Here is a 26,131-nt window from a genome sequence, read left to right as displayed (position 1 = left end):
GAAGTTTTTATGTGCGCTATTTATAGAAATGTGTCGGGTCATGCATATTAATGAAAATAGTCCGGCAGCCTACAATACGGAAGGTACAATACGGAATTTAAAAGGTACAATACGGAACTTTTGTCTGTCTGTTCATATTTAATTGTGAAATACAAGCCGTTTTTTTACAGAATTTATATAGGTATATAATAAGTTAAGTTATATGTTAGGCAAAATATGGACTTGTATGAAAAATTTAACTAATTTTCAAGTCCAAAAAGGGTCATAGTTCAGTCAAATTAGTTGACAGAGGTATGTACACTTGCCTACAGATGGAAACAAGTTGATATACTAGTGTTAAAAGTTTCAAAGCCACAGTTCATATAGTTTTGACAAAAATTTCAAAGTCCAAAAAGGGACATAATTCTTCCAAAATAGTTGTCAGAGTTATGTACTCTTGCGAACAGATGTAAATCATAATGATAAACAAGTGTTAAAAGTTTAAAAGCCATATGTCAAATAGTCTTGACAAAACATGGACATATACGAAAACAGAACCAATTTCCAAGTTGAAAAAGGGCCATAATTCAGCCAAAAAAGATGACAGAGTTATGTACTCTTGCCTATTGATAGAGACTATAATACTGAACAAGATATAAAAGTTTCAAAGCCATATGTCAAACACTTTACACAAAATATAAACTGGTACGAAAAAATTAACCAAGATTTCTAAGTCAGAAGGGGCCATAATTCAGCCAAAGTGCTTGATAGAGTTATGTACTCTTGCCTACAACTGGACATGGTGATGGTAAACAAGTGTTGAAAGTTTCAAAGCTTTATCTCAAAAGACTTTCTCAAAATGTGGACTGGTACGAAAAACTTAACCAAGATTTCTAAGTCAAAAAGGGGCAATAATTCAACCAAAATGCTTGACAGAGTTATGTACTCTTGCCTACAACTGGACATGGTGATGGTAAACAAGTGTTGAAAGTTTCAAAGCTTTATCTCAAAAGACTTTGTCAAAATATGAACTGGTACGAAAAACTCAACCAAGATTTCTAAGTCAAAAGGGGCCATAATTCAGTCAAAATGCTTGACAGAGTTATGTACTCTTGCCTATAACTGGACATGGTGATGGTAAACAAGTGTTGAAAGATTCAAAGCTTTATCTCAAAAGACTTTCTCAAAATGTGGACTGGTATGAAAAACTTAACCAGGGTGTGACGCCGACACCGACGCCCACGCCGTGGTGAGTAGGATAGCTCTACTTATTCTTCGAATAGTCGAGCTAAAAAAGGAATGGAAATATATATATCTCTATATATAGATATATGTATATATTTATTTTTTTAGGGGGTGGGGGTGCAGGGGAACGGAAGAGGAAACAAAATTTCACATGTTGATTATAATTATTGATTAAAAATTAAAAAAAAAAAGGGGGGGTAAAAGGGTGAAGTGGGGGGGGGGGGGGACAGAGGATGCATGATCAGTGGTGGGCATGACTGGGTGAAGAAGTGAGGTGGAGGAATGGTACAACTTGGAAGGTTTGAAAAAAAATCTAAAATAAGAAATGAAAAAAAAAAAAATTGGGGGGGGGGGGGGGGGGGGGAGAGGGAAGGGATGTGACCAAGGCAAGTGGGTGACCAGGTGTGGGTGCACAACTTCACATGTTTATAATAAATGTTCACAGAAAAGAATGAAAGATATTTAATGAAATTCTGCCAAATGGTAGTTTGTTATGTACAAATATGTGGATTTTTAGACAATTAAAGGGCAATAACTCTTTAAGTTACAAAAGAAATCTGTACAAAATTGTCTGTGCACAACCACATTATAGTGCTCTAAATTCTGTTAAAGTTTCATAGTTCTAGGTCAAGTATATCAAAAGTTATGATGCAGAAATTGGCATATCTACAGTACCCTATATAGTTAACACTAGAAACTTCTAAGGGCCATAACTCTGGTGTTACTTGGGCAATCTGTCTGAAACTTGATGGGCCCCATAACCTTATAGTGGTGAACATGTATATGAAGTTTGTTTGAAAAAAATCTAAAATAAGGAATGATTTGTTTTTTGTTGTTTTTTTTTTGGGGGGGGGGGGGGGGGGGGGGGGGATAGGGGGGAGGTGTGTGATCAAGGTAAGGGGGTGATCAGGTGTGGGTACACAACTTCACATGTTTACAATAAATGTTCATGGAAAAGAATGAAAGACATTTAATGAAATTCTGCCAAATGGTAAGTTCGTTATGTACAAATATGTGGATTTTTGTACAATTAAAGGGCAATAACTCTTCATTTACATACAAATCCGAATGAAATTGTGTGTACACAACCACATTATGGTGATCTAAATTCTGTTTAAGTTTCATAGTTCTATGTCAAATATATCAAAAGTTATGATGCAGAAATTGCCATATTTATAGTACCCTATATAGTTAACACTAGAAACTTCTAAGGGCCATAACTCTGATGTTACTTGGGCAATCTGACTGAAACTTGACGGGCCGCAAGAACTCATAGTGGTGAATATGTATATGAAGTTTAAAATAAATATTCCCAACCATTTCCTAGATATGGCTCCGGACGGAAAGACGGACCGAAGGACGGACAACGCTAAAACTATATCCCTCCGACTTTCGTCGGGGGATAAAAATCAAATTAAAACACTATTATTAAATATACTACACTGCCCTATAACAGTTAACATTTCCACCATGTTTTATTGAAATCCTTAAAACCATGTCCTTAACACTCTCCAGGTGACAGATAATAGAATAAATGTACAAAGGGTCATAACTCTTGTCTCATTTATGCAATCTGACCCAAATTTGTAGGGTGGCATTTTACCATGTTTTAAATACATACTCCATACCATGTCATAGATATACTTTCAGACAGATGAGACTGACAGAAAAAGCCATAACAACATCTCTCCGCCTTCGGTGGGGGATAATTAACCATTTTGCTCAGTTAGATGAAAACAAGGTCCACATAATTCTGCAATACCCCGTAAGGTAAAATCAATGATCAACTAGAGAAAAGCTCATGTCTCCCACAACTGCCTTATCATCTGAATAGTTATGTATCTGAGTCAACCATGCACCAATACATGTATCACTGCGGGGGTCACATTGGGAATTTTTTTCTCTGAGCCACTGCTTTTTCCGAGGATAAAATTATGAGACCAACAACAGCGAAGCGCATAGCATTGACGTTCTTGTAGGACTACATTATATGTACCAAAGTACTCATACTACTCAAGAAATTAATGTAGTTATTACATATAATCTTAGTAACCCTTTAAAAAGATATTTAGAAAATCAATTTGTGTTATTTCTAAAATTATCATTTTTATAAACATCTGCCATTTAATAAAAAAATTCTGAAAATCACATTTAAAATAAAGATGTCAAAAAAGAAAAAAAAAGTTTAAAAAATAACCAGTGTTTTATTTTGCACATTACCTATAAGTGGGTGGGGTTCGATGCCTTCGCATGTTTTATTCTTGAAAATTACTTCAAAATAAGAGCTCCTTTTGCAACATTTGTCATATTTTTCTTAAATGTAGACTTTTTATTGGCTTTTTATTAAGATTGCACTAAAAAATCTCGTCAGATATGACAGAAATATCCGAAAATCACGGTCGCGAAAACGGGTGACAAATTCGGAAAACGTAAGTTAAAATTAAATATTTGATAAAATACCTATGTTTTATTGCTTTTCTATCATCATAGCTGTTCAATACTTACAATTTCTGCTTGTCTAAAGCATTTTTATTTGTTTTTGCCCAAACTAACCCTCGGCAATCATAGAAAATTTGTCTAACGGCCGACTGCTCATAAAATCGTATCAAGTGCACAAAATGAAGATTATAATTATCCAGTTTGTTATTCATTAATCTAATTATCGCCAATTAACTGCCTGATCAAATAAAAAAAATTGCAAATTGGCTCCCTCCCTTTCAATAACAGATGTTGTGTCTACACAGATTATCGATTTTTCACACCTTTTGGTTCGTAAAACTGGCAATATTCATAGTTTTGCAGACAGACATAGCTTCGGGCCATTTTCACCAATTAGAAAATTTCGGAGCCACATTTAATTTTTTGTCGCAAATGGCGATCGACAGCGTGACCCCTGCACTGGCATGTGTGTATGGAGAGATTTTCGGTAATTCAAGAGCCATAATTCTGAAGTGCTTGGGCCGATTGGCTAGTTATCAATCTGGGCCGAGAACTTATTGGCAAACACATTTTGTTCAAGTTTGGTGAAGATCGCATCAGAAATATTCAACTTAGAGTGCGGACAAGTGTGTACAGAGCAATTATCGGTAATTCAAGGGCCATAATTCTGAAGTGCCTGTGTTGATTTGGCTATTTATCAAACTTGGTTGAGGACTTATTGGCAAACACATTTTGTTCAAGTTTGGTGAAGATTGAATGAGAAATGTTTCACTTAGAGCGCAGACAAGATTTGTGACAGACAGCCAAGGATGAATGCACACACACACGGACAACAGACACAGACAGGAGTAAATCAATATGTCTTCCACACCACTGCGTAGTGGGAGTAATAATTAACCTTGTTTTGTTAAGTAAGATAACTAGATGCCCACGGGCAACATGTCGAGCCCGCCAGCTGTCAAAAGGACTGGGAGTTGCACATGACACTCCTTGTCTCATTGAGGCAAACATTTATGCCAAATAAAAAAGAGATGGCAAAAAGTTACAATATAAGTTATTTAAAGTAACAACAAAAGGACGTAAAGTCCACACAAAAATCCTCACCAGTAGAGATAGGTTAAAATACACCTGAAAATTGGATGTAACATGCATGTTGTACTACAGAAAAGTGGTCTTGTTTTTACCCTATGACCAGTAATAAAAAATTTACAAATATAAGTTATTTATAGTAACAACAAAGGGAAGTAATTCTAGGATCTTGCGCATGACACTCCTTCTCATGATGATGAACAACTGTGCCAAGTTACATCAAAATTCCTCTATGCATCAAAAAGAAATGCTCCAGACAAAGTCATTCTTGTATCTGACTTTTGACCTCCAAGTGTGACCTTGACCTCAGTCCTAGGAACCTGGTTCTTGCGCATGACACTCCGTCTCATGGTGGTGAACATTTGTGCCAAATTACATCAAAATCCCTCCATGCAGGAAGAAGAAATGCTCCGGACAAAGTTGTCATTCTTGTATCCTTTGACCTCTAAGTGTGACCTTGACCTTAGACCTAGGGACCTGGTTCTTGTGCATGACACTCCGTCTCATGATGGTGAAAATTTGTGCCAAGTTATATCAAAATCCCTCCATGCATGAAGAAGAAATGCTTTGGACAAAGTTTTCATTCTTGTATCCTCTGACCTCTAAGTGTGACCTTGACCTTAGACCTAGGGACTTTGTTCTTGCATATAACACTCCGTCTCATGATGGTGAACAATTGTGCCAAGTTACATCAAAATCCCTCCATGCATGAAGAAGAAATGCTCTGGACAGTCTCTTGAATTTGACCTTTGATCTCTAAGTATGACCTTGACCTTAGACGCAGGGACCTGGCCCTCACACATGACACTCTGTCTCATGTTGGTGAACAACTGTGCCAAGTTTCATCAAATCCCTCTATGCATGAAGAAGATATGCTCCGGACAAAGTCTGTGAATGCCGCCCGCCCAGCCGCCCGGGACGTTCCCATAATACATTCCATTTTTCAAATGAGTATATAACAAAATACACTTCATTTAACTGGGAAGCAGTTTGTGGAAATCAAAGATGGCTGCCAAAATCCAAGATGTCCACCATAATTCAGTTCCATAAGAAAATTGCAAAACACGTATGCAAATCATGCAAATCAGGGCTCTCGCGAGTGGGCGACTTGAGCGAAATAGGCGCTCTAGAACTTCAAACTTCGCTCAAATCTAACCTCAAAGCGAAATGCAAGTCGCCTGATTTTCTTTGATTTCCGCACTCGCTAATTACTGCTACCCGGACTGTTGACAATTTGCACGGTGTCATAACGAGTTGAATACACAAACACATGCCGGTAGCATAATTTAAGCTCCGCCTACTTCAGGTACTTGCGAGATTGTCCCGAGAAGTGTGAAAGCGAATCAAATTATCCAATACACCAGAGTCGATTGTGTTCAGCCAATTAGCGCCGCGTTTACGTCTTTGACACTTCGCGTTTAACTGTCAACATGTTCGAGTGCAAAAAACAATGTTTTATAGAGAAACTGCTGATTAACCATGCGATTAATTGGAATATGGTACACAATTATTTGTTCTATGATAAAAGAACGACATGTAATGTATTAACGGTGCCGTATTAACTACGTTAAATTGACTTCCATCGATGAATTTATTTGAATATGTATTTCTAGTTTACACAATTTACTTTCAGTTTTATTTGAGTGAGAAACTGATATTCCTCGGTGAATGACTCGGTGTTAATAATAAACACTTCATACAAGATATAACCAAAATTCGGCGGGTTACATTTACAGAATCGGCTTGAATTTTGAAAACGACTTTTTTCAGAATTTTGTAACGAAACAATAACCACTGTATGGGAAATGATCTAACTAAGAAAATGAATGGTCACATCAATGTTTTTTATCAAGAAACAAGAAAATTACAGCCACCTTTCGAATCACTCAACATCACTGCGGTAGGAAAAGTCTTCCCACTTCTCCCTAAAGTCTCCCCACTTCTCCCTAAATCAGCTTGAGGGAGAAGTGACTTCTCCCCAAAAATTGGACCTGGCTAGACCCCTGCAAATAGCTTTAATACTGGAATAGAAGTGGAACATTATACTATGCCTTGAATAAATCTGTGACTGATATCGAAAAATTAAAATGGCCGCCAAAATCCAAGATGACCGCCGAATACTATCTATTACTTGAAAATGGCAAGTATTAATGTTAACATTATGTAATCAAAGCCTTGAGAGGTCTGGTGATTGCACCGGTTTAGGTAGATTTATTTTCTGTTTAAATGCCAATCTATAAATATACATGAAACAAATACAAATGTGCCTCATATGTAAGCTGAACTTTGCCTGACCTTACATGAACTTATCTAAATTGCCAGGTGGAAATCACTGATGTAACCATGGGCTGGAATACCTTATCATTGATAGATCTTATACAATCTAAATGGCCAGTGTGAATGGATACAGGTTGAAAAAGAACTGCTTGATCATTGATAATTCATCAACATTGTTTATGAATGGGACTATTTTGTGTAGCACATGAACATCCTGGAATCAAATGAAAATGCAATAATATTACGTTTGTCAGAAATACACTTGTAACTTTGGTAGCAGGGTAAACCTGCAACCAAAAATGATTAATTTAGAACAGGAACAGTTATACCTATAATGTATACACTGACATAATCCAGATACACTTAATGAGACAAAATCCATTTTCATATTCCAAGATGGTCAGCACCATAATCAATTTATGGATTCTCTACTTAATTGACAGTAATATATAAAAGCTGTTTCCCTTTGCAAAAATATGAATGAAAGTTGTCTCCCTTTGTATAAATGCAGCCATAAATCAAAACTAGAAATATGTCACAGACTCTCCCGATCCCATCCAGTTTCTCCTGATTCTGGCTGTAAAACCTGATCACCCAATAAGAAGTCTAATTCTCCAGATTAAAAAAAAAAAAAACAAACAAAGAAATTATCCACTCTTTCACATTAATCTGATATTGCTAATAACAAGAGTCTGTAAACAACAGTTTTCGTATATTTTCACACGTGTCTACCCCTGTTGATTGTTGTTTACTACATGATATAACAACGCCAGATGTGAATGTGTCACACCTGGAACTGAAATCCAGACAACAGATATTTAATTTTGATCAATAACAAGAGCTGTCATTATTAGTGACAAATACCCCCAAAGCGTGCCCAAGAATGCTACAGTTGTCTGCATAAAATAAATAAAAATTTAAATAATGACCTTGACCAAGAGTTCTGGGTCACTGACATGACACACCCTTTGGGATTAAATGAACATTTGTGCAAACTTATTTCAAAATCTCTCCATGTGCAAAAAAGATACCAGACCAGACACGAAAAAACATCATACATCATTTTGTGACCTTGACATGGGAGTCCCGGGTCATAAGTGGGACACACTTTCTCAATATGGTTAACATTTGTGTTAAATTATTTTCAAATCCCCCATAAATTTCTCCACATAACCATAAATTGCTCCTCTGATGACAATAAAGCTCTGTAAGTTTAATGAACATTTTTCAGTTTTAGTGGCCCTTCAATGTGATTTCTGGCACCTGGGTAGAACCTGAATCTGAACAGCTTCAAGCTTCATATTTCCCATGAGGAATTTGGAAACAGCTTTGAAATTTGGAAACAGTCAGCAGAATTTGGCACACACTGTGTATTACTTATAGTTTCCTGCAACTGACTTCTCACAAGCATGTTTTTTTAATGTAGTTCTGAGAAAATTGCTCTTGCATTCCAACATCTATCATTTTTGACTGACCATGAACCTGTAGCATATCTTTACTAGAATACCAACTTAAGTCTCTAACAGATATTAATCTAAACGATTTTTCAGACAAAACCAATTATTTTTATATCATGGTCTAGTAAGGTTTGCAAATTTGGTTAAAAGACTGTTTTCCACATGAATAGTAATGAAGTACTTTGGTCTAATCATAACTAGCCTATGAAGAAATTAATAAAAATATAAGACATGAAGAGCAAAGTTTTGCAGAAAATAAAACTATAAGGACAGATTATGTGACAGTTGATGAAAATGAGCTTTTACCTTCACTTCATTTGGTGCCATGTCATTCTCCTCACCTTCATCAACACATACAATGTTCACCTTGCTCCTCTCATCTCTGTAGTGGCGTGCTTGTTCCAAACCCTAGCAATAGTATACATTCATATTTAGGCTTTCTTTAATATAATAATATGAGGGGTGAATGTCAAAGAAATCTTAGTGCTTCTTTATTTATATGCATTTAAAGGGAAAGGCAATGTTGTTTTGAAGTTAATTCTGTCTGCTGGGAATTCTTTAATCATTTAAAGAAGTGAAAGAATTATCAAAATTGACTTAAAAATAAGAAAGTTATGAGCATTTAAATTTGATGAAAATGGTGGCCATTTTGTTTCCATGGAAACAGAAAACAAAATGGCGTATTTATTAAATTTCTAGACACATATTTGAATTGTACTTACTTAGTTCTGTAAAATAATTTTTCTATTTTTTTCCCACTTATAATGAAATAAATTAACAAGTTTTACATCTTACACTCAAGAAACATATAAAATTAATCTATTTAAAAGGATATTTGCTAAATAAAGAATTCACCAGTGTAAATGACATCATAAACACACAAAATGGCTGACTCCATGATCAGCAATTTTCTTAAATTTCAAACTGCCATATCTTTTTCAATCATGGTCCAATTCTAACAATTCTTTCAGCGTTATGAAAGGTTTGAGAATGGCTTTCATATGAAATTAATTTATTGTCAGGCTTGTCTTATCCTTTAACCTGTTTTGCATTCACTGCTCATTATGATCATAAAAATTACAGAGGATAATGCTTTCTAACCTAATCTAAATATTTTATATTTCTAAAAGGAGAAATGCACATGCTAAAGAAAATGGAGAAATGGCAGTATCAGTATGTACACACACTGGAGAAATGACTATTATTATGTACATATATTTGAGAAATGGCTGTATCAGTATGTACACACATTGCAGAAATGGTTGTATTAATATGTACACACATTGGAGAAATGCCTGAATCAGTATGTACACACATTGGAGAAATGGCTGTATCAGTACGTGCACACACTGGAGAAATGACTGTATTATTATGTACATATATTTGAGAAATGGCTGTATCAGTATGTACACACATTGGAGAAATGGTTGTATTAATATGTACACACATTGGAGAAATGCCTGAATCAGTATGTACACACATTGGAGAAATGACTGTATTATTATGTACACATATTTGAGAAATGGCTGTATCAGTATGTACACACATTGGAGAAATGGTTGTATTAGTATGTACACACATTGGAGAAATGGCTGAATCAGTATGTACACACTCTGGAGAAATGGTTGTATCAGTATGTACACACACTGGAGAAATGGCTGTATCAGTATGTACACACATTGGAGAAATGGTTGGATCAGTATGAACACACATTGGAGAAATGGCTGTATCAGTATGTACACACATTGGAGAAATGTACACACATTGGAGAAATGGCAATATCAGAATGTACACACATTGGAGAGATGGCTGAATCAGTATGTACACACATTGGAGAAATGGTTGTATCAGTATGTACATACATTGGAGAAATGCTTGTATCAGTATGTACATACATTGGAGAAATGGCTGTATCAGTATGTACACACATTGGAGAAATGGCTGTATCAGTATGTACACACATTGGAGAAATGGCAATATCAGAATGTACACACATTGGAGAAATACTTGTATCAGTATGTACACACATTGGAGAAATGCTTGTATCAGTATGTACACACATTGGAGAAATGCTTGTATCAGTATGTACACACATTGGAGAAATGGCTGTATTTTTTAACAAAAAATTCTAAGTTAAAAAGGGGCATAATTCTGTCAAAATTCAAATCAGAGTTATGGGGATTGTTTCTCCTGGTGTAGATTTTGATGGTAAATAAGTATTTTAAGTTTCAAGTCAAAAGCTTTGATAGTAACAGAGATATTTGACTTTATGAAAAACTTCAACCAAAAATTCTAGGTTAAAAAGGGGCATAACTCTGTCAAAACTCAAACCAGAGTTATGGGAATTGTTTCTCCTGGTGTAGATTTTGATAGTAAATAACTATTTTGAGTTTAAAGTCAAAAGCTTTAATAGTAACAGAGATATTTGACAAAAAAAAAACAACAAAAAACTGAAATGTGTCTGTAGGACACAGGGTGTGCCCCCACTGGTACATTTGTCACAAATAAGGGGCAATAATTCAAATGTTTGCAGTCTTAATGGGGTATAGCCTCAACATCCTATGAATTTTCAACATTCTGGGTCAAATGGTTCTCTAGTTATTGATCGGAAATGGTTTTCAATGTTCGGGCCCCTGTGACCTTGACCTTTGACGGAGTGACCCCAAAATCAATAGGGGTCATCTACTCTTCATGACCAATCATCCTTTGAAGTTTCAACACTCTGGGTCAAGCGGTTCTCTAGTTATTGATCGGAAATGGTTTTCAATGTTCAGGCCCCTGTGACCTTGACCTTTGACAGAGTGACCCCAAAAACAATAGGGGTCGTCTACTCCAGCAGCCCTACCACCCTATGAAGTTTGAAGGTTCTAGGTCAAATGGTTCTCCAGTTATTGCTAGGAAATGAAGTGTGACGTACGGACGGACGGACGGAAGGACGGACGGACGGACAGGGCAAAAACAATATGTCTCCTGGGGGAGACATAATAAGAGGTGCGCAAGTTCATATCATGATTTAAACTCATGCAAGGTTTCATGAATCTATATCAAATACTTTTTGAGCTAGGCATGTCACAAGGTGAAAATGTGCATTTTTGACTATTTCAGGGGCCATAACTGAAAATAGGGGGCGAAGCCAGATGAAAAATAGGAGGTGCGCAAGTTCATATCATGATTAAGACTCATGCAAGGTTTCATGAATCATTATCAAATACTTTTTTGAGCTAGGCATGTCACAAGGTAAAATGTGCATTTTTGACTATTTCAGGGGCCATAACTCTGAAAATAGGGGGCGGAGCCAGGCGAAAAATAGGAAGTGCGCAAGTTCATATCATGATAAAGACTCATGCAAGGTTTAATCAATTTATATCAAATACTTTTCGAGCTAGGCGCATCACGAACTTCGGAGGGACGCATGCACGGACACAGGTGCCCCCACTCCTGCCACTGTAACATGGTTTAATGACTCAGGTTAAACAATTTTTAAGACATTTGCAACACAAACTTTTAAGAACCTTATGTGTATTTTTCACTTAGTTGGCCATAACTCTGACCTAGTTGAGTAAAATCCTAAAGAGAACACTTCATAGGCTACAGACGCGAAACCCCAGGTGCACAACTGCACATGCTGACCAACATTCCTGTAAACTTTGGTGACTCTAAGTCAAATACTTTTGGAGCTATGAGCGACACAACATTAAAATGACCAATTTTTAACTCAGTCAGGGGCCATAACTCCTATAATACTGAATGAATCCAGACGCGAAACCCCAGGTGCACAACTGCACATGCTGACCAACATTCCTGTAAACTTTGGTCACTCTAGGTCAAATATTTTTGGAGCTACGCACGACACAACATTAAAATGACCAATATTTTACTAAGTCAGGGGCCATAACTCCTACACGACTGAATGAATCCGGACGCGAAACCCCAGGTGCACAACTACACATGCTGACCAACATTCCTGTAAAGTTTTGTGACTCTACGTCAAATACGTTTGGAGCTAGGCGTGACACAACACTAAAATGACCAATTTTTACAAAGTCAGCAGCCATAAGTCCTACATGACTGAATGAATCCTGACGCGAAACCCCAGGTGCACAACTACACATGCTGACCAACATTCCTGTAAAATTTTGTGACTCTACGTCAAATACTTTTGGAGCTAGGCGCGACACAACATTCTCGGAAGGATGGACGGACGGATGGACGGACAAGAGCAAATCTATATGCCCCCCCATGAGTGGGGGTGGGGGGGCACAAAAATGAAAAGAGAGATAAAAACTGACAGCTAAGTGAGCATACCTTAAACTTCTCTGTTCTACTGCTTTCTTTTCCATTCCACACAAACACCATCTGGCCAAGATCTAATATGAACACATCTCCACTGTTGAATGAACTCCATGCCATATCAACCTGAAATACAATGTCAGTGTACAGTCATATGCAAATTGCTCAAAATGCAAGACTAAATAAACTTCCATACTTCCAATTTTTCTTCTGTTGCATATATCTCCAAATATTTGACCTGAAACTTTGCAAGTGATTCCGCAGAGATAAGAGTAACTGTTGAAACAAATGTAAGTTTGGGGTCAAAATATAAGCAGAGATTTTGCGAGAAAAGGAGGAAAATAGACAAGACAAACAATTATGTATTTGTATTTGTGGAACTGGACTTAGTCTTGCACTACAGTTATAGCAATGTGAAACTTATTACTATTATTATAACTAATTTCTTTGTCAAAATCGGGCCATAACTGAGCCAAAATCCTTGTCCTAGTTAAGTCTTGCCTACATATGGAGACTATGATGGTAAATAAGTGGTCAACGTTTCAAAGCCATCTGTCAAACAGTTTGGACAAAATACAGACTTGTGCGAAAACTGGACCAATATTCAAGTCCAAAAAGGGCTATAATTCAGCCAAAATACTTGACAGAGTTATGTACTCTTCCCAACAGATAGATACTGTTATAATAAACAGGTGATAAAGGTTTCAAAGCCATAATTATGTCAAACAGTTTACACAATATATGGACTGGTACAAAATCTGAACCAATTTTCAAGTCCAAAAGGGCCAAAATTCAGCCAAATATCTTTGACAAAGTAACAGACCCTTGACTACAGATAGAGATCATGATGATGAACAAGTATTCAAATTTTGAAAGCCACATGTCAAATAGTTTTGACAAAATGTGAACTTGTATGAAAACTAAACCCAAAGAGGGCAATGATTCAGCCAGTATATGCTGTTATAATACTGTAAACCCGGTATTACTCGCAGTGTTTTAATTTTTGCTATTTTTTTTGCCAATCGGGCACATCAATAAGTCATAAATCTGCGTTAATTTCCTTCAATAACATACAGACATATCCGAAAAAAAATGTCCAAATACGGTAAAGTTCAGCAATGATTACTAGCCGCCTGTACACGATGTTTATTGAATGACATTCAAATTACTTCAATATACTATAAATAAGTATAATAAAATCCTGGAAACTACATTTCATGTAGAATATACTGCTTAAAGACTGAATTAACACCAAGGATAGAGGTTTGATTTACATGCAGCTGGCTGGGATGTATATAACATGATAACTGATTTTTAACAGGTTACGGAGAGCATCTCCTTGATGTACCAGTACTTTGTATGTGTCAAACAAGCAGAGTGCGTGTTGCCTCAGGGGATGATCCATATCATCCTTTATCTTCTCTACAAACCTGATTTTTTTGACACATTTTGTTCAGATAACAATATATAAATATTGCATTCCTGAGAGGGTGATATGAAAAATGTTCACCACGAGATATATGAATATCGACCGAGGCACCAGCCGAGGTCTATATTCATATTTCGAGGGGTGAACATTTTTCATATCACCTTCTCAGGAATGCAATATTTATTTTATTATACCGAAATGACACTAAAGGTCAAAACATTTACTGTAAAATCAACATAATGATTTAAATGATTTATCTAATGTTAAAAATGAATTACCAAATAATGGAGACAGAATTAAGGAGTGCTTACTTGTTAGCACTCGGGCTGCAAGTCTTCTGTGTAATAAGACATTTTTGATAGATTTAGTCGAGACGTTTTCATACCGCTGAACCCTATGTTTATGCGCATAATTATTTCAACATTGTGACACACTGCTGAAATCGCTAGCAGTAACATTCGAAAAACGGCGATAACTATATTATTTCTAAACGAAACATGTGTGAGCACTTATTTTCTTAGTTAGATCATTTCCAATCTCATGGAAATAGTTTCGATTCAATATTTGATAAAAAGTTGTTTTCGAAATTTTTGGCACGTAGAACAAATCATTAATAAAAGAAAAATCGACCGGGTTCACAAATGAAAGAAATTTAATCCTAAATTATAAAAGCACATCTTCTGAAAAGTTAACGTCTCAGTCTTTTACTCAGTGCAAAAGTATCAATCACTCAACGGGAGATATGAAACAATAATATCACATGCGCAGAAAAACAAAATAGCGCTTTTGTGCAGATGATATGAAATTATGTATCATATCACATGCGCAGAAACTGAAAATAACGGTTTTGCGCATGAGATATAAAATTACTGGGGAATATAATATATTATTCAAGTTAAACTAATGGGAAATTTGCATTGGATATTTATGTGAGGTATAATAATATGGATTAGCGGACCATTTATTACACCAATTTATTATATACTTGTACATTACATAGAGGATATTACATGAGTGTCTTTTCATATTGAATTTATTAAACAAGTTGAATAAAATGATAAATGCGGGGCTCTGCCAAGCATTTTATCAATTTTATTCAACAAGTTTAATAAATTCAATATGGAAAATCACAAATGTAATATTCTTTTTATCACATGGTAGCTTTTCCTGTCGAAACATTGAAAATTCTACTTTCATTTAGAATGTAAACAAGTCAATTTGACCAACGTCTCTTATACTATAAACGACGTCGACGTCAAAGCTGTATTACATTGGTATTATCATTTTTATGTAATGGCTTAATTACAATCCCGCGACGTCAAACATGTGATAAAATTATTTATGAAATGACTGTAACAAACTTTGAATATTTTATCAGCTATTAGATGTAATAAGAACAATCACCCATAAATTAAATAAAGGATTAAAAGGTTCTTTTTAATCAATTTCAGTCGAACAAAAGCAATTTGTGTGAATAAAGTAACCAACTAAAGATGCTTTTGAGAAAAGTGCATGTCTCCTACAACTACCTAATCATCTAAATAGTAGGGATGGGAACGAATACTGAAATCAATATTCCAATATTCGGTTTCGGTTTGTTTTAATGGAAGCTTTAAATTCTTATTAAGTGATTGGCATATACACAACGTATTCATTTGTTTAAAAGGTGGATCATCGTACGTAATAAGGCCAAAAAAATGTTTTTTTCGGGTAACCCGATCCTACCTAGCAAAACCCGCCAATCCTAGCGTTTTATTTCACTATTCTGTCAGTATAATCATGAACATATTTAACTAATTCAGTGTTTTAGCTTCAAAATAATACAAAAAATCAAAACGATTACAATTTAGACCATCGCAATTTTATCTAAAAATAGCAGGTCATCCCATTTAAACATGTGATGCGCTGTTGTATTACCGCCACCATTTTGAAAATTTTCAATCGGCGTGTAAAAATCGTCTAGTAAAAAGCAAGTAAGGCAGACTTAAACCTCCTTCAACATGAACTTATGCATCAATCATGTTATTTCTTTTTTTTCTTATAAAGTACTTCAAAATTTAATTCGAATACGGCCGATTGCGGATGAAAATCGATTCTGCGGATGGTCTGAAACGTCGTACAAAATATTGTGAAAAGATCGGCAATATCTACAAGTTTGGTATTGTTTTCAAAGCCATATATCAAAAAGTCTTGTCAAAATGTGGACTGGTACAAAGAACTTAACCAAATAATTCCTCTTAATGACATATAGATCTACCCATGTATTATATCAGAAATTAATGTCATTCTCTTCAAAGCTGAAAATGCAACTGCAACTTTGTTTAACAAGAGCTGTCTAATGACAGCATGTGTGACTATCTGAAGCCTTCCACCTGATACTTCTTTTTACACAAAAGTTTTTGCAAATTTTTCTAACCTGAAAAGTGGGGTTAATTTTTCAAAAAATGTAAGCCAGTGTTATGAAACTTGCCATGTGAGGTCTATCCATAATGCCAAAGATGTATGGAGAATACGAAAACCAGGGGCGGATACTGGATTTGGTGTTGGTGGGTGCAACTAGGGGGCTCCCCCGGAAAATTCTGAAAACAATGGATTCATTTGGTGCATTCTGGGTGTTCTGAGGTACTTTTTTTGGTATTGAAAAAGGACAGGTTTTGTGACAAAAACAAGGGCTATTAACATAGAAATGGTAAACAGTGTTATAGGAGCTCATGCAAGTGTAGCGAGCCAGAAAAACTACATAATCTAAATTTTTTACCTAGAACAAAAGACAAATTACCTATGTGAGCGTAGCGAACGAGACAAAAAATGCATTTTTTTTTTCACAAAGAACAAGAGATAAATTACGTATGCGAGCAAAGCGAGCTAGACAAGAGCTGTCGGATGACAGCGCGCTTGACTATTCAAAGAATTGATTGAAGAATGGGGTCAAAATATTAGCACAGATTTTCAGACAAAAGAAAAAAATAAATTAGGCAAACCATTTCGATAAGTCTTTCATTAAATGGCAATGTGTGACCATGATGATTATGAAGTATTCAAAGTTTCAAAGTCAAACAGGGAATGATATGAAAAATTTAACTGATTTCCAAGTCCAAAAAGGGCCATAATTCAGCCAAAATAGTTGTCAGAATTATGTACTCTTGCCTACAGATGGAAATCATGATGATAAGTAAGTGATCAAAGTTTAAAAGCCATATGTCAAATAATTTTGACAAAATGTGAACTTGTACGAAAACAGAACCAATTTCCATGTCCAAAAAGGGCCATAATTCAGCCAAAATAGATGACAGATTTATGTACTCTTGCCTACAGATAGAGACTATAATACTGAACAGATAAAAGTTTCAAAGCCATATGTCAAACACTTTACACAAAATATGAACTGGTACGAAAAACTTAACCAAGATTTCTAAGTCAAAAGGGGCCATAATTCAGCCAAAATCCTTGATGGAGTTATGTATTCTTGCCTATAACTAGACATAGTGAAGGAAAACAAGTTTGGAAAGTTTCAGAGCTTTATCTCAAAAGACTTTGTCAAAATGTGGACTGGTACGAAAAACTTAACCAGGATTTCTATGTTAAAAGGGGCCATAATTCAGCCAAAATCCTTGATGGAGTTATGTGCTCTTGCCTATAACTGGACATGGTGATGGTAAACAAGTGTTGAAAGTATCAAAGCTTTATCTCAAAAGACTTGTCAAAATTTGGACTGGTACAAAAAACTTAACCAAGGTGTGACGCAGACGCTGTGGTGAGTATCATAGCTCTACTTATTCTTTGAATAGTCGAGCTTAAAAAAATGCATATTTTGCGCTTTTTTCACCCAGAACAAAAGACAAACTACCTATGCTCAGCAGATTTTAGGTGGTGCACCCCCCCCCCCCCCCTGAACCCGCCCTTGAAACTATTTGGTGAAGTAAATCCTCAGAAACATGCAAACATTACAAAAGGGGCATAACTGTGACAAAACTAGAGTTGTCACAGAAGTGACGAATTATACCCCCACATAATAGCCTTGTCACAGAACTAAGCCAATTTTAAAGCCGAACTTGCTTGACCTTTGACCTACTAACCTCAAAATCAATACAGATCATCTGGTGGTCATGATCAACCTCCCTATGAAGTTTCATGATCCTCGGCCCAAGCGTTCTCAAGTTATTGTCCAGATAAGGTTTAAATGTTCCGGGTAACTCTGACCTTTGACCTTTGGAACTTAAAATCAATAGGGGTCATCTGCTGGTCATGACCAACTCACTATGAAGTTTAGTGATCCTAGTCCAAAGTGTTCTGAAGTTACTGTCCAAAAACCGTTTTAAAGTCACTGTGACCTTGACCTGTGACCTACTGACCTCAAAATCATAAGGGTCATCTGCTGGTCATAACAAAACTCTCTATCAATTTTCATGATTCTTGGCCCAAACGTTCCCAACTTAGCATCTAGAAACCATTTAACTGTTTTGTGTCATTGTGACCTTGACCTTTGACCTACTAACTTCAAAGTCAAACTTGACCTGTATTTTATGGTGTTACACCTGTGTACAAAAAATTATGACCCTACAACCAAGCGTTCTCAAGTTATCAACCAGAAACAGTATAACTGTTCCGAGTCACTGTGATCTTGACCTTTGACCTACTGACCTCAAAGTCAAACTTGACCTGTATTTCATGATGTTACACCTGTGTACAAAAATTTAATTTATAGCCCAAGCGTTCTCAAGTTATCATTCGGAAACCGTTTTACTGTTCAGGGTCACTGTGACTTTGACCTTTGATCTACTGACATCAAAGTTGAAGTTGACCTGTATTTTATCATGTTACACCTGTGTAAAAAAAATTATGATCCTAGACCCAAGCGTTTTCAAGTTATCATCTGGAAACTGTTTAACAATACAGTCACTGTGACCTTGACCTTTGACCTACTGACCCCAAATTCTTGACCTGTATTTTCTGATGTTACACCTGTGTACCATAAATTATTTAAATCGGTCAAGCCTTTCATGAGTTATCGTCCGGAAACCATGCTTTCATTTCATAATACCGAATCATGACAGTGAACAAGTGTGTGAAGTTTCAATCCTTTCCAATTTGTGGATACTGAGATACCAGCTTACATACAAAAACTTAACCAAAAACTGCTAGTCGAAAAAGGGGCATAATTTTGTAAAAATGCAAAGTAGAGTTATGGGACCTTCACAATGCATGTCAGATCATGACAGTGAACAAGTATGTGAAGTTTCAATCCATTCCCATTAGTAAGTACTGAGATACCAGCTTACATACAAAACCTTAACCAAAAACTGCTAAGTCGAAAAAGGGGCATAATTTTGTAAAAAAGCAAATTGAGTTATGGAACCTGTGCAGTGTAGGTCAGTTTATCACAGTGAATAAGTGTGTGAAGTTTCAATCCATTCCCACAAGTGGTTACTGAGATACATGCTTACATACAAAACCTTAACCAAATCGGGACGCAGACACTGACGCACGGTCAAGTCCAATAGCTCTACTATTCTATGAATAGTCGAGCTAAAAATTGGAGGTACCATCCATGTTGTACCACAGAAAAGTGGTCTCAGTTTTTCCCTACGGCCAATAATAAAAAAGTTACTAAATAAGTTATTTACAGTAACATAAAAGAGAAGTAATTAAAAAAAAATTATTGTAAGTGAACAAAAGAAGGATCTGCCAAATAAAAACAAGAGCACTGCATTGCAACGCAAATGCAGAGCAATATACACACAAAACAAAGTCTTATGACCTTTGGCCCCTAAGTGTGACCTTGACCTTGAAGTGAGCCATCCGAAACATACGCTCTGCACATCGTTTCGATGAGGTGAACATTTGTGTCAGGTTTCTTTGAAATCCTTCAAGGGGTTCAAGAGTTACAGAGCAGAAGGGAAATTGCTAACCAACAGACAGACGGACACCGAGGCGATAACATAATACGTCCCTTAGGGTGTATAAAAAGGAATCGAGATCTTATGGTGATACAAGTTGTGTGCAAGTTTGGTTAAAATCAAATCATAAATGAAGCTGCTATTGTTCAGACAAGGTCAAAATAGCTAATTTTGGCCCTTTTAGGGGCCATAACTCTAAAACTTGTTATGGGATCTGGCCGGTTCAAAGAAAGGAACCAAGATCTTATGGTGACACAAGTTTTGTGCAAGTTTGATTAAATTCAAATCATAAATGAAGCTGCTATTGTGCAGACAAGGTCAAAATAGCTAATTTTGGTCCTTTCAGGGGACATAACTCTGGAACCCATAATGGGATCTGGCCAGTTCAAGAAAGGAACCAAGATCTTATGGTGATACAAGTTGTGTGCAAGTTTGGTAAAAAATCAAATCATAAATGAAGCTGCTATTGTGCAGACAAGTTCAAAATAGCTAATTTTGACCCTTTCAGGGGCCATAACTCTGGAACCCATAATGGGATCTGGCCAGTTCAAGAAAGGAACCTAGATCTTATGGTGATACAAGTTGTGTGCAATAACTTGATTATTCTCAGTGCTTGATAGTATAATATAAGCAATGAGTAAAACTTTAACATTACAATAAGCATATTCTAAGTCGAAAAGGGGCCATAATTCAGTCAAAATGCTTGATAGAGTTGCCTCCTCCTTTTTACAGACTGGGGTCATGATGGTAAACAAGTATGCAAAATAAGAAAGAAATATCTCAATGGACTCTGAAAATATTTGGGGTGGTACGCAACCTTTAACATTTATCCCAAGTCGAAAAGGGGCCGTACTTCAGTCAAAATGCTTGATAGAGTTGCCTCCTCCTTTTTACAGACTGGGGTCATGATGGTCAACAAGTATGCAAAATATGAAAGCAATATGTCAATGGACTTTGAAAATATTTTGGGTGGTACGCAAACTTTAACATTTGTGTGACGCTCAAGCTCTTCGAATAGTCGAGCTAATAAAACCATAAATGAAACCACTATCATGCAGACAAGAAATTGTGGACGGACGATCACAAAAGCTCACCCTGTCACTACGTGCAGGTGAATTAAAAAAACAAGAGGACCATGATGGTCCTGAATCGCTCACCTCTTCCCACATGACCCAGTTGATAAACATTCAGACCAACTTTCCTACAGATCCCATGAAAAATATGGCCTCTAGAGAGGTCTAAACATTTTTTCATTATTTGACCTACTGACCTACTTTTTGAAGGCACGTGACCCACTTTCAATCTTGACCTAGATATCACCAAGATGAACATTGTGACCAATTTTCATGAAGATCCATTCACAAATATGGCCTCAAGAGATGTCACAAGGTTTTTCTATTTTTAGACCTACTGACCTAGTTTTTGATCGCACATGACCCTGTTTCGAACTTGACCTAGATATCATCAAGATGAACATTCAGACCAACTTTCATACAGATCCCATAAAAAATATGGCCTTTAGAGAGGTCACAAGGTTTTTCTATTATTTGACCTACTGACCTAGTTTTTGATGGCACGTGACCCAGTTTCGAACTTGACCTAGATATCATCAAGATGAACATTCAGACCAACTTTCATACAGATCCCATGAAAAATATAGCTTCTAGAGAGGTCCCAAGGTTTTTCTATTATTTGACCTACTGACCTAGTTTTTGATGGCACGTGACCCACTTTCAAACTTGACCTAGATATCATCAAGGTGAACATTCTGACCAATTTGCATGAAGATCTCATGAAATATATGGCCTCTAGAGAGGTCACAAGGTTTTTCTATTATTAGACCTACTGACCTAGTTTTTGATGGCACGTGACCCAGTTTCAAACCTGACCTAGATATCATCAAGGTGAACATTCTGACCAACTTTCATACAGATCCCATGAAAAAAATGGCCTTTAGAGAGGTCACAAGGTTTTTCTATTATTAGACCTACTGACCTAGTTTTTGATGGCACGTGACCCAGTTTCAAACCTGACCTAGATATCATCAAGGTGAACATTCTGACCAATTTTCATGAAGATCTTGTGAAATATATGGCCTCTAGAGAGGTCACAAGGTTTTTCTATTTTTAGACCTACTGACCTAGTTTTTGATGGCACTTGACCCAGTTTCAAACTTGACCTAGATATCATCAAGGTGAACATTCTGACTAATTTTCATGAACATGTTGTGAAATATATGGCCTCAAGAGAGGTCACAAGGTTTTTCTATTTTTAGACCTACTGACCTAGTTTTTGATGGCACGTGACCCAGTTTCAAACCTGACCTAGATATCATCAAGGTGAACATTCTGACCAACTTTCATTAAGATCCCACAAAAAATGTGGCTTCTAGAGATGTCACAAGGAAAAGCACGGACGCATGCGTGATCACAAAAGCTTACCTTGTCACTATGTGACAGGTGAGCTAAAAACTTTAAATATGAAAGGGGCATAACTCTGTCAAAAAAAATAATTGAGTTATGGGGATTGTAATCAAACATGCAGATGATGACTATGGAGAAATATTTTTAATTTCAAGTCATTATCTTTTTAAGTACTAAAAATATGTCTATAAACGAAGCTTTCGAAAAGATTTAACATGAAAATAATTCCAAGTATGACAACTTGGTGACCTTGACCTTGGGTATAATGGGCCCAGCACCTGCACACACTTTGTTTGTATGCTGGACAATGTTTATGTGAAGTTACAGTAAGATATAAGCAATAGTAACAAAGACATGACAGAAAAAACAAAGGTTGCCGAAAAAATTTAGAGACACTCCGACGCTGGGGCGAGTAAAATAGCTATCAAGAAAGTGAAAAAAAGTGAGCTAATTAGCAAAATTTTGTTTGACTCACTTTAAGGTAGCAGTATATATATGACAAAAGTAATGATTTAAATATATTTCCTGTATACATTTTCCTATAAACATTTCTATTCAGCTTTAATATGAGGAGTTAGTGCCAGAAGGTGGTAAGTGCATTTGAAGTTTCTTTATCTACATGTACTTCGGACTTTCTGGCTCTAACCCCTCCAATATTATAGATTATACATACCTCTGTCACTCTCACATGCTGTTTTCCCTTCAAATGAAGCAGACGTTTCTTGAAAGTATGATCTACATGGTTAAATCCTGACGCAAAACCACCATCATTATATCTATAATAACATTTTAATTGCATCAATAAGAGATCTATTACATCCAAATATAGTATATTTTAATATGACTAACAATAATTTAATCGTCACAACGATATGTTGACGTCACGTCAACGTGATATTTAGCGTCATGTACGCATCAAGAAATAGCACTTTCAAATTTCATCAAAATATTTTACTTAATATGTTTTAAACCAAATGTCACATTGCACAAATGTGTTGATTAATTTACACACATACCGAGTTAGTTATTCGCTTTGCTGAATAATTTGCAATTATTTTTGCCCAAACTGAACTCTGCCACAAGACGTATTACCGTTTCCGGTCCTGGCATGTATAAACAAAGACCTACTAATGGTGCCATGCTAGCGCGAAGAAACAGTTCCATTATATTTGATATAAATTTTACAATAAAGAACATATTAGAATCGAAATAATTTATAGCAAAACAGTGCTTTATAACTATTTATACACTTGGGCGGTTATACATCGTCCAAAATCCTTTCACTCGGGCTTCACCCTCGAGAAATTATTACACCAGACGTATAAGTGCCCAACTGCCCATCATGTATAAACAGTGATGAAGCACTGTTTTGTTATAAATTATTTCTTAATTAATACCACACACGTCACATGTTAGAGATAGCATTTGAAACAATTGTTTTGCAAACACATCTTGCATAAACATTAAAGCGAACAGCATGGATCCTGACCAGACTGTGTGGATGTGCAGGCTAGTCTGGATCAATGCTGGTCACAAAAACACTATGATGGTTTTTTCATGGTGCGGCTCAAATCATTATTTCGATCATGTTTGGAGTGAGACTAACTCAAAGCTTTGCAATGATGGTTTCCTGCTTTCAGCAATGTTTTTTTTTGTAATGACCTTGACCATGACTCTTAGGATGTGTATCCATATGACAATGGTGCAACCTACTCCTGCCACTGTACATGGTTTCAGGACTCTAGACAAAAATGTTTTTAAGATATATCCAGCACAGAAGTTAAAGCACTTTCATGTGTATTTATTTCACTAAGTGAAGGACCTTACTCTGGTCTGGCTGAGTGAAATCCCAAAGAGAACACGAGGTGCACAACTTCACATGCTATATAAAATCGTGTAATGTTTTATGGCTATAGATCAAACATTTTTCTTTTTTCAGATACATAAAAAACAAATTTTTATGCCCTTACTGCATATTTTTGACTAAGTGAAGGGTCGTAACTTAGCTCTGACTGCCAGAATCAAACAATACCCATGATGCACAACTCCTCAAGCTGAATAATGTTCCAACAAGAATTTGCAACAGTTACCAACATCACCAGCAAAGGGACATTTTTTCACAAAACATATAGCATGCCAATACAACATCTTCTAAGTAATAGGGCAACATACTAACAACACATTTAAATCATAACTATATATCATATGATTCTGTAATTGGTTATTGCTTTGAAATGCTAATATCTGTATTTCATAGATTTAATGTGATTTTATTTCTAAATTGATACGGTAAAATAAAGAACAAGAGCTGTCACAATTAGTGACAAATGACCCCTGAAGCGTACCCAAGAATGCTAAAGTTGTCTGCACAAAATATGCCAGAATAGTTTAGGTATGAATCATTTTGTGACCAAAAAATAAAAATGTTTTCCGAAGGTAACATTGTCTCTGGAGCTAGGGGTCTGGGTGTTGCACATGACACATGAACTCATTATAGGGAACATCTGTGCCAAGTAATTTTAAACCTTGATGAATGGCAGTGTAATTGACCAGATAAAAAACAGACCCTGTGACCTTTGACTTCTAAGTGTGGCCTTGACCTTGAAGCCTGGGTTCTGGGTCTTATAAAGAGAAAATCTTCTTTTTCAATTTCTTACTCTCATTTATAAATGACAGTCTGCTTGTAGCAGTGAGCACAATGCCTAACTTTATAGTGCTGCTCCACTGCAAGACATGATACCCCATCAAAGCATAATATATGAAAATGGGCTGAAAAGTCCTAGAACTATTCTATTAATGCCGAGTGTCATGAGACAAAGCTGTTAGTACCATTTTTCATGTCTTTGGTATAACTCGGTCAAGAAGTGAACCTATGACCTCCAGCACTCGAACGGGACTCACTCCAACTGGGTACCAAGGTGATTCTACTGTTGTAGTGTATCATATATTGTTTAGTCTCTCCTAACAATGAAATTTAAAACAAAGGAAATCTTACTTGATTCCATTCTTGAAATAAGACATGAAGCGATTGGATTCACACCCCTGAACCTCCCTATGCTGTACTGGACTACCTCCAAGAAAATCATCCAGCTCCACCGACTTGATGGCAGCCACACCAGCCTCATCTTGTGATGTTTCTTTACCAAGCCAAAAGTGAATGTGTGCTTCTAAACCTTTTTTACCATCTTTTACCTACAAATGGTGATGAGAGATACCCTTACATTCATACATATATGCTCTTGTATATGCACTGCACACCTTCACACAAGTATTTGTGACACTTAAAAACAAACTAGTTTGTGAAAGAAAATATTATGTCCTTACCATTTCAACGATACAGTTGACAAAATTGAAACAGTTGGCAAATTTGAAATGAAACAGGTGGCACATGTTAATGAAACACATGACAAATCTGGAATAATGGATGTCAAAGACATATATAACAAGAAACTGTAACAGTGTCACCAACGTTACCTGCTTAGGGAAATCTTTCATAAAACATATTGTCAGCCAATACAGCATTTTCCTCATAGTGGAGCTACATATTTATTTATTTTGTTGGGTTTATTATGTCGCACCGACACAATTATAGGTCATGCTTTGGTG

The 26,131-nt window shown here is 36.2% G+C and overlaps 1 protein-coding gene across 3 annotated transcripts in view; it reads right to left on the bottom strand.

The window, feature by feature from the left end:
* Positions 1 to 26,131, bottom strand: part of LOC123538397 (villin-1-like) — a 155,475-nt gene that overhangs the window by 80,807 nt on the left and 48,537 nt on the right. For all 3 annotated transcript variants that reach the window (XM_045322475.2, XM_045322476.2, XM_053529572.1), the window contains 4 exons: positions 25,521 to 25,717; positions 23,199 to 23,301; positions 12,792 to 12,902; positions 8,793 to 8,894 (listed from right to left, as the gene is read on the bottom strand). In XM_045322475.2, coding sequence (XP_045178410.2) covers positions 8,793 to 8,894; positions 12,792 to 12,902; positions 23,199 to 23,301; positions 25,521 to 25,717 — 513 coding nt within the window. The remainder of the gene's footprint in view (positions 1 to 8,792; positions 8,895 to 12,791; positions 12,903 to 23,198; positions 23,302 to 25,520; positions 25,718 to 26,131) is intronic.

This window comes from Mercenaria mercenaria, chromosome 18 (genome assembly GCF_021730395.1).
Source record: "Mercenaria mercenaria strain notata chromosome 18, MADL_Memer_1, whole genome shotgun sequence".
Classification (NCBI taxonomy): Eukaryota; Metazoa; Mollusca; class Bivalvia; order Venerida; family Veneridae; genus Mercenaria; species Mercenaria mercenaria.
This window is presented reverse-complemented; position numbering and strand designations above follow the sequence as displayed.